General features: G+C 42.7%; 1 protein-coding gene across 1 annotated transcript in view; it reads right to left on the bottom strand.

Annotated features, from left to right (window-relative positions):
- Positions 1-748: 748 nt before the first annotated feature.
- Positions 749-10,523, bottom strand: part of DENND11 (DENN domain containing 11) — a 45,429-nt gene continuing 35,654 nt past the window's right edge. The window contains exons 5-9 of the mRNA XM_044677806.1: positions 8,418-8,556; positions 7,149-7,280; positions 3,586-3,736; positions 2,812-2,880; positions 749-1,025 (exon numbers count right to left, since the gene is read on the bottom strand). Of these exons, the coding sequence (XP_044533741.1) occupies positions 830-1,025; positions 2,812-2,880; positions 3,586-3,736; positions 7,149-7,280; positions 8,418-8,556 (687 nt within the window). The 3' untranslated portion in view covers positions 749-829. The remainder of the gene's footprint in view (positions 1,026-2,811; positions 2,881-3,585; positions 3,737-7,148; positions 7,281-8,417; positions 8,557-10,523) is intronic.

Here is a 10,523-nt window from a genome sequence, read left to right as displayed (position 1 = left end):
AGTGGGAAAATGTTTGACAAGGTGAGGGTGTCAGCTCCTTCCCCCAGCTAAGCTATAACCTGAACCATAAAGAATAGAGGGAAAGGGGAAGAAAAGGCCTGTAGCACTCCTGAAAAGGTTTCAGGGCCTCATTCAAGTTTACCATGACATTCATACCAGTTTACAGTAGTACTCAGATTGAGAAGCACACGTGTGTCCTGCCCTACAGTCACTGCCACCAAAGAGGTGCTTGCTTCATTTACTTGAAGCAACTGCCACCAAACAGGAAATCATGATGAGATCAGAGGATCAAAATCCTAAAATGCAACCAGGGTCTCTGAGAGGGTATCTAGTCTAGTCCGCTGCCTTCAGGTAATGGCATCTTTCGAGCATCCTGGACAGATGGTTGTCTTCTCTTCAACATTGCCAGTTACCAAAGTTTTCCAACCTTCCTGAAGTTCATTCCAGTGTTTCTTAAAGAAGGGGGCTTCCAGTACCCTGTCCTGGTAACAAATCTTCTGCCTGATCCCATCCCTGAGTCATGTTAGGAGATCTCCTTAAGAAATCAGCTTTCTCTCTCACTTCTCAAGGTCAGGCCAGGCCCAAAGACCTGGGAAGCTTAGAGGTGAAAGTTCTATCAAAGCCAGAATACAAAACCAAGGTCATTCATTTTGAGGCATGGAGGGGAGGGGCGGGGGGAGAAAAATGTAAAAGTTACGTTTGTTGAAAAGTATAAATAATATTCTTTCATATAAACTTGATAAATAAAAATGAAATCCTTTGGGAGGCAGTGGGATGAATTCCAAGAGTGCTTCTTATCACATGAGAGAGTTACTTCTTCACCAGCTGTCTATGGGCAGCAGGGATTATCAATGACTAGCATCACATCAATGCCATATGCTTCCAGCAGGTCCATAAGGAAGCTTCGATCTCCTTGGGGGTCCAGGCCCATGCCTCGGGCATGCTCTGCAGTCAGGGTCTTGTCCTGGCTTGCAGAGACTTCCAGCAAAGTCTGGAATATCCTGTTGTTCTGCTCCAGGAAAAACCTGCAATGCCCAAGTTAGAACATGAGAAATCGAACAAAGCTCACCCAAATAATTATTGGAAAACCCAAATGTGAGGAAACAATTGGATACTTCTGTTTCCAAGGTATTTTAAAGCATTTTTTTTAAACCCATACTTTTTGTCTTAGTATCAACAGAAGAGCAGCAAGGGCTAGGCAGTCAGGGTTGTGACTTGCCCAGGTCACACAACTAGAAAGAAAGCATTCATTTTTTAAAAAGCAAAGGACTTTTTAGAGGTTTTAGAGGGGAGGGAAAGAAGCCAATTACTTTTGCCTAGAAAGAGAGCTTTAAACTGAAAGAGGAAGATGATGTAGGGAGAAAATTGTTCATGTATATCAACTAAGCCAAAATTAAAGAATATGATATGGCAGAAGATGAACAGTAATAGAAAGATCCAAGAAATTATTGGAGACAATGTCCAAAAAAGGGGTAGTGATGATCCTCTAAGAAACAGAGGTAAGGAGGGAAAATGCAACTTATAAAACTTGTTTCTCATCTTGAAGCTATCACCCTTAGTGGTTAGTGCCCTCTCTCCTGCCTATAATAAGGTATTTAACTTACTTTTCTCAAATTATATATCCCCGAATATAGTTCCTAATCATTTTTGTGCTACTGACTCTCTTTGTCAATTTGACAAAGCCTATGAACTCCTCTCAATAACGTGTGTTGCCTACATTAGTGATTGAAGGAAATGCTAAATTTCTGGTAGTGAAAATTCTTCCTTCTGGGTTCAGAAACCATGCGCCCTTCCCCCATCTCACCCCCTTCCTCGGACCCTTTAGGGACTTAAGGACCCTAGCCTAGTATTATGTAAGCTCTCCAAAGGAAGGAGACTTTTGGTTTTTGCCTTTACCGTTCTAGCACTGAGCATAGTGCCTTGTACACAGGGATAGAAACCTGTGATTTCCTTGGGAGAATTGCCCGGTGTATTGAGGTTAAATGAATTGCCCAGAATCACGCAGCCAGTATGTCAGAGGCACATATTAATTCCAATTCTAACTACTCTGGGCATACTGCCTTGTAGATATAAGGTGTTTAATAAAAATGTATTGAATTGCCTGATAGAATCAGTGAAGATTGTGAAACGTCTCCACATCTTAGAATGAATCTTATAAAATGTTTTTTAACACATCTGAAAGGAGTATGTTGACATTTAATTGATATAAATGTACAAATACAGAAAGAGTATAACAACAAGATAGCCGAAAGAAACTGATTTGGGCCAAATGAATAAGATAGTCTCTAAAACCTTGAAAATGATATTTCCAGTGATTGGCCTGTAGCTAGGATATTGTGTATTCAGCCCTGGTTGTTAGAGGTCAAGCCTGGAATAAATAAACATTTAAAAACAATTTATTTGAAAGAAAGTCTATTAATAAGAGAAGCAGTAAATGGTTTGGTTTCTGGCTGAAATCGCTAATCTTATTTCAATTGGAATTGTGTTCATATTTCTACTGTACTGCCTATCTTTTGACCCAGTGCTACCATTACTAGGCCCATAAGTACAAAGATTACAGCATCTTTTTGGAATGGCAAAGAACTGGGAACCAAGAAGGTATTATCAATTGGGTAATGGTTGAGCAAATTAATTATAGCCTAAGGACATAGTAGAACACCCTTTGTGTCATAACAAAACAATAAAGGTTCAGAAAAACCTAGGAAGAGTTCTATGAACAGAAGCAGAAGAGAGGAAAATCAGGACCACAATTTCATGATTAACCAACACTGTAAAAGAAACCTCCCTAACTCCTGAAAGGGGCCAACTTACAAAACAAAGAGGTCTTCTTCACATGGGTTGCAGTCCTCACCCACTTCCTGAGAGTATAACAGCATCTGCCTGATTTAAAGAAGAATGTAGTCAATCATAGGATGCCATACAGGCAACTTGGGTGGTTGTGCTAGTCTCTGACCAATTCAGAGGACAGACCCAGCAGCGTGAAACTGGGTAAGTAAAGAAGGAACAGAAAAGAATATGGGCAGGGGAGAGTCAGAACTCCTTCTGTATGCCCAGAGGTCATGCTTATACACCTTTCCTACCATCACCAAAGAACCACATAAAGCAGATCAATAAGATTAAGCCCTTTGGCCCTCATCAAGGTCTGTAAAAAGGGGGACACTATTACAGAAGAAGCCTGCCTTGCTCAGAAGTTCTTCCTTTACTTCCCTTCATCTAAGTATTACATGGCTAGTTCTGAATGGGCAGAAAAGTTTCCAGTCAGTAAGACGAAACCTGTATTATTCCTATTTATAAAATGAAGGACCACTCCCCTTTCTTCTACTGGCGAATTCTTCATGGAGTCTCCATTCCCCTCCAGGGCTGGTTCCTAACTTTCTAGACTTGAGTGCCTGGCACATAGTAGGTACTTAATAAAGGTTCCTTTCCTTTTCTTTTAGAGTACGTAAGAGAAATATTACAAGTAGTCTTGTGCTGAGATCATTGAGCCACAGTCTGCCCCCACTGGCCCTGCACCTCACTCCCAAAGCATTGCTGCCTCCTTTTACCCCACCTGTCCTACCATTCACACCTGCACCTCCCCATTACCTCTGCTCATTAAGTCTCCGGTACTTTTCTTTATCGGCACTATTGAGCTTGAGCAGCGGCTGCAGGTGTTCATGGTGGGTCTTTACATTCTGGTTGTCCACATATACATCATACAAATCATGCTTCTCTTCAAAAATCTTCTCTGTTGTACCTGTAGAAGCCAATGTCAGGAATCAGGAAACTAGAGGTTGTGGTTTTATAGTTTCATCAGGGAATTCTGTAACAGTTTTCCCAAGTCATTCAGGAGTAAGGAAGAAACAGCACTTGATCAAATGAAATAGTATTAATAGTAGGCACTTAATAAATGCTCGTTCTCTCCTCACACCCAAGAAGATATTCTCTTGGAGAAGCATAGTGACTCAGTTAATTGATAAACATTTATTCAGAGCCTACTTTGTGCTAAATACTGGGGATACAGAAAGATAGTCCCAGCCCTCAAGGAGTTTGCAGTCCAATGGAGAAAACAACATGCAAACAACTATATACTGGAAAAATGAGAATCAACAGAAGGCAGGCACGGGAATTAAGAAGGGTTAAGGAAACCTTCAGGTAGAAGGTGGCATTTTCGTTGGGATTAAAAGAAAGCCAGAAATGTCAACCTTTGGAGAAGAGGGTGGAAAATGAATAGATGGGCCAGAGGAATATGCCCTGGAGCCAAGAAATGGAGTGTCTGAAGGGCTTTGAATGCCAAGTGGAACGTTTTGTGTTTGATCCTAAAAGCAACAGGAATTCACTCCAATTTACTGTGTAGCTGGTGATGTGATCAGAATCATAGGAAAATTACTTTAGTGACTGAATGGAGGATGGAGGGAAGTGGGGAGAGATGAAGCAGACAGACCCACCAGCAGACTATTACAATAATCGAGGCATGAAGTGATGAGGGCCTGGCACCTGAATGGTGGCATGTCAGGAGAGACAGAGGCATATTCAGGAAATGCTGCAATGGTGAATAAGCAGCCCTTGACTACAGCTTGGATTAGTGGAGTGAGAGGTAGTGAGGGGTCCAGGATAACTCCTAGCTTGAAAAGCCTAAGGAACCAGAGGATGATACCTTCTACAGTGATAGGAAATTAGGAGTTGGGGAAAGGATAAGGATTTCTATTTTGGATATCCAGTTTGAGATGTCAGAAAGGCAGCTGGAGAGATGAGCTCGAGGGTCTGCAAAGATGGTTAGGTCAGGATTGGTCAGTTGTCAAAGACGGGGCACACATGCAGAGCCAGCACTCGGGGAGTTGTTGCAGAGACTAAGGACATTTTTGCATGGCCCACCCCTATCAATCCAGCCTCCCAAATCAAGCACTTTTTCTCTCAGGTAATGAGGGCTCAGACGCTTGAATTTGCCCTCTGGGCACTCAAACTCAGAAAAGACTCACCAAAGAGGGTAGATCTGAAAATGACCAGCCATTAGATGATAGGGGAATCTGTGGGAGCTGATAAGATCAACAGGTGAAGCAGCGTAGAAAGAAAAAGGAGAGGGCCCAGGGCAGAACTCTGAGGGATGCCTATGGTTATAGGATGGGATCTGGAGGAGGATAAAGGAGAGGATGGAAGGGAGGAGTATTCAGATATGTAAGAAGAAAGCCAAGAGTGATCAGCTAAATCAGGGCTGCAGAGAATGAGCTTAGGGAAAAGGCCATTGGATTTGGCCACTAAGAAATCATTAGTAACTTTGGAGAGATGTTTCAGTGGAATGACAGTGTCACAAGTCAGATTATGAGGGGTTTAGAAGAGAATGAGAGGAGAGAAAGTGAAGGCATCTATTGTAGATAGACTTTTTGAAGAGGTTAGCAATAAAGGGCAGAAAGATATATAGGATAATAGCAGGGGTAGAAGGACCAAGGGAATCTTTTTGAGGATCAGGGAGACATAGACATTTGTAGGAATGTAGGAAATGAGCAAAAGATATGGAGAGATTGAAAATAAAAGAGAGGGGGCCTCTGGGTAGCTCAGTGGATTGAGAGTCATACCTAGAGACGGGAGGTCCTAGGTTCAAATCCGGCCTCAGACACTTCCCAGCTATGAGACCCTGGGCAAGTCACTTGACCCCCACTGCCCACCCTTACCACTCTTCCACCAAGGAGCCACTACACAGAAGTTAAGGGTTTAAAAAAAAAGAAAAAAAGAAAATAAGTGAGAGGGGGTGGTGAGGTAGCTCAGTAGGTTGAGAGCCAGGCCTAGAGAGTCCCAGGAGGTCATGGGTTCAAATCTAAACTCAGACACTTCCTAGCTGTGTGACTGGGAAGATCATTTAATTTCCATTGCCTAAAAACCAATACACAATATTGATTTTAAGATGGATGGTAAGGAGTTTTTCTTTTTAAGAAAAGTGAATAAAATATAATAAATAATAAAAATTTAAGATATAAATATATGTAATAAAAATTAAAATGGGTATGACAGAAGGGGCAGTCATTTGGAGGAAAAGGAAGAATGAGATCACCTGATAAAGGAGTGAGACCACTTTTATCATGTGAAAAGGGTGACGGAGAAGAAAATAACAGAAGGCATATGGATGATATAAAGTGAGGAAGAAGGAGATCATGGCCTGGGTTTTGTTTTTGTTTTTGTAAAATATGAAGGAAGTCTCAGCTGAGAGAGTGGGGAGAGGGGGGGAGAGAGCAGGGAGAGGGAGCCACTGGAGGTTTAAGGAGGAAAGAAGAGATTTGGAAGAGATGATGTGGAGAGTGAATTGATAAGGAAGATATAACAGGATTGCTTAACAGCTGTGAGGGCCCAATTGAGGTTATATGACATAAATTTGTAGTAGATCAAAACAGTTGTGTAATTTTTCTCCACTTGCATACAGCAGCACATATGGAGGAGCAAAGGCATTGGATGGCAGGAGTGATTTAAAGCTGAGGTTCGGCAGGAAACAATTGGCAACATAACGGATAGGGATTCAAAAGAGGCCAGCATAGAGTTGAACTGGTTCACCGAGGTATCAAGAGGGAGGGAAGAGAAAAACGGATGTGGTGTAGGGCAGATGGCCTGGGAGAACTGAGACTCAGGGGGTTACAGATGAAGAGTGGGGTCTTGGAAGGGAGAAGGAGAGCCGGGAAGCATGCAGATTGTAGGTGGATGATGGAATTTCCAAATTCTTGACGATGGAGGTGGCCCATTTGTGGGTTATGAGAAAGTCAAAGGTGTGCTATGTGGCTGAGGCTGGGTGAAGTAGGTCATGGGAAGTGAATAGACTGAGGAACTGAGTGGTTAGGGTGTTTGAGAGAAGAAGTCAGGAATCTGAAGGGGAGGGCCAGCAGTGAGAGACCCCCTCCTTTACCCTCAGAGGACAAGTACAGCAAGAGATGGGAGGCTCGCTCTTCTGGGCACTAGTGGCTCTCCACATCCCAGCTGGCAGATCGGGCTGATAGTAGGCAGTGAGGTTGCCCTGTGCAGACACAGATGGAAGCGGTTGCTCTGGGGCATATGGAAGATGCTTGGCCTGGCCCTGGCAGTCTTCCCTCAGTCTTGCCTCCAAGGGCACCCATCCAAAGGACCTCACCTCCAAGCAGAAAGGAAAGGGATGCAGATCAGAATGGAGGGGAGGCAGGCGCCATACTCACAAGCCACATAAGACACTTCTATCTCTAGGCTCTCAATATCTGCCACATTCACATAGAAAAAAGGTTTGGATTCAGGAATCGTTCCTCCTATCCCTGGCAGGGAGACGTTGGCCAGGCAGCAGCAGCAGTATACTGTGGACAGGCAGAAGAGAGAGACGCCATTAAGAAGTGGCTGCCACCGTTTCTCCGTCCCCTCTGAGGACGCCCTGTCTGCTGCCCCTTGCACCTCCACCCTGTCTGCTGCCCCTTGCACCTCCACCCTGTCTGCTGCCCCTTGCACCTCCACCCCACCCCGCTGCTCTGGTATTGTTAGCTGGGGAGCTGGAAAAAAGCATCCTCTGACCTTCTTCTCTTGAGGTCACTGAAACGGTCTCCAATGCCAAATGAGGCTGACTGAGATGGGAGGTAGCTATGGCCATTATTTTAAACGTGTAAAATGCAGTATTTTCCATAGAAGGTAGTATGCCAGGGGAATGAGTGGCATTAGCCATTGGCTAGGCAGTAGGGTCAGTCGAAGCAAGTCTAATTCTGATATTTATTTTCCTCCCTAACTTTCCTTTGTCTCGCAAATGCTTATAAAAGCCCTACCTATAAAAATTCATCTCATCTGATCATTTTAAACTATGGTATGACTAAAACTTGAATAAAACTTGAATAAATAAAAACTTTAATAAATTAATAAACTTTAATAAATGTCATCCATGCCTTGGGATATACTGAGACTGTGGATTATTACATCTGATTTCAAAATAGGGAAACTGAGTCAAGAAGTTGAAGGAACCTTAGAGGTCACCAAATATGACCACCCCACTCCTTTTACAGGTGAGGAAACTGTGGCCCTAGGTCACACAATACCGTATCACAACTTTCCATAATCCCAACTATGATAAACAGGCAACTAGGTAGTTAAATATAGTGGAAGGGGTGTGAGGCTTGGAGTCAGGAAGAATTGAGTTCAAATTCTGCCCAGTTATAATTTGTTTGTCTCACACTATCCCTCCCCCATTGAATTAAAAAACTGAAAAGAAAGTCCTTCAAATATGCATAATCTAGTGAAAATAATTCACATATCGACCATGTCAAAAAAAAAAAAAAACAACCAACCCATGTTTCATTCAGCATTTAAAGCCCATCACCACTTAGAAGCCCCTCAATTCCTTCCTTGCTCTGGTCCTGCCCCACTTACAATGGCCACAGAATCTCTAACACTTGGTTCTAGTAGAAACCCTCAGGACCTGGTGCCAGTCCATTCCTTCAGACGTCACTTACCTCTGTAGCACACAACTCCCACGGGGGGAGGAGAGAATATCAGAATGCGTTTGCGAAGCAAAGCAAACTTCCACAGGATAAGGATCTGCTCCCCAAAGAACTTGATAAACTGTGACATACAGCCGGCTGGGTGTGTGATCTGCAAGGGATAAGACATGAACAGCATAACGGAGAGGCCACCAGGAGAGGCTCAATGAAAGCAAGGACGGGTCCAGTGGACAAAGTCACATTGTCTTGGACTTAAGATACCAAGAATTGGGCTGTACTCTGCTCCAAGCTAGCCAGATCCGGAATACTCTGTTCTCTTCTGCGTGCCATATTTAAGGCAGGCCATTGGGAAGGCCAAGCACATCCCAAATAACTTAACCAACATGAGAGGGTAAGGGAACTCTAAACTGTTAGCCAAAAATCAGTTGAAGGAACCAGAATTTTTTCAGCTTGGTGGGCATCAGAGAGCAGAAAAAGGACCCAGGGGAAAAAGTTACAGAGAAACTGGCTTGGCCCCTTCCTAAGTTCTTTTTTGTATCCTATTGAGAAAACCCTGCTATGTGTGAGAAGCAGGAAATCGAGAAGCAGCAGTTCTTCTAGAGAAAACAGAAGTAACAAGGCCATTCTTAGGGCAACAGAAATGGTGTTTTCCTTTTAATTAGTGGTGGGCAGGAAGTTGTGTCTTTAAAAAGAACAACAGGGGCAGCTGGGTAGCTCAGTGGAGTGAGAGTCAGGCCTAGAGACAGGAGGTCCTAGGTTCAAACCCGGCCTCAGCCACTTCCCAGCTGTGTGACCCTGGGCAAGTCACTTGACCCCCATTGTCCACCCTTACCAATCTTCCACCTATGAGACAATACACCGAAGTAGAAGGGTTAAAAAAAAAAAAAAAAAAAAAAAAAAGAACAACAAAGGACCTGAAGTTCTAAAGCAGGAGGGCCAAAAATGCATTCAGGGAAGGCCTTTTGACTTCCTGATTAAAGATTCATAGTATATTGCAAGAAAAGTTCTGCTTAAGCCTTCATAGAACCAAAGTTAAATGAAGTAGTAATTATGAAAAACTTAAGTATTAGGAAGCAAGGATCAAATTGTATCAAATTGATGCATTATTTTATTTTAAAACTTGTTCTTTAAGCCTATCTACTTCATTATTGAATGAGGATGCGTCACTGTTTTAATAAAAGTCTTTTTGTATTTAAGGCTATCTGAGTGAAGATGCATGTTTGTGTCTCAGATAACCACCCTTTATGAAAAGTTAGGCTCATAGGAACATAAAGCCATAATCAAGGCATCACTACTCACATGCTGTCAATACATATTCTAATTTCTCTAAGAGGAAACCATTCCAGTTTGAGCTTCCATACTTAATATAAAAAAGATGAAAGAAATATCAGTGATTGTTCAGTGTAGTATAAATGGAGATTTTTGAACCATGGACTATATCCCCCCATAAGTCCCTTCATGGTCACCAAAAATGTGGAGATTAAAATTAATATACAAAATACTAAATAATATATTTATAAATTTTTATTAACAATAAACTAACATAAAAAACTAACTAAAAAGGTACTAACCAGCCCGATCCCAAGAGCAAAAGAGGAAGAACAGTGATAATTAGATTAAATCTACACTGCCCATCTTTAGATTTAATCACCAAAGGTGAGAGCAACTCCAATTTTGGGAGGTCCCAACCCATGTGTACTAGGAGTGGGTGATGAATCAGAATCAACTGACTGCCCCCAGGCAGTCCTATGAGAAGCATCTATTGTGACTGGACATGCAAATTAGGAGGAAGGCACAGGAAGTGAAGCATAAGTGACCCCTTTAAAAGGAGAAGGTCTTCTGTTGGAGGGGTTCTTCAGGTGAAGAGGGCTGCTGGTGAAGGAGCTCTTCTGGTTCCTGGAGGAGTGCTGGCTGGAACATTTAGACCTTGGTGAGCCTGCTTTCAATATCTTCTTTAGAAGTCCACATGGTGAGTTTAAAGACTGAATCTTCCTGAACTTCTCTTAAGGAATTTCCCTTTAATAATAGGCTCTGTGAATGAAACTTTGCTTCATTCACCACCGGGCCTCTGGCCCTCTGACTCTCAGCTGAAGGTTAATTAGATCTACCTGGATTAAT

This window comes from Gracilinanus agilis, chromosome 5 (genome assembly GCF_016433145.1).
Source record: "Gracilinanus agilis isolate LMUSP501 chromosome 5, AgileGrace, whole genome shotgun sequence".
In the NCBI taxonomy this organism is placed as follows: Eukaryota; Metazoa; Chordata; class Mammalia; order Didelphimorphia; family Didelphidae; genus Gracilinanus; species Gracilinanus agilis.
Note: the sequence above shows the minus strand (reverse complement) of the source record. Positions and strands in the feature narration are given on the sequence as shown.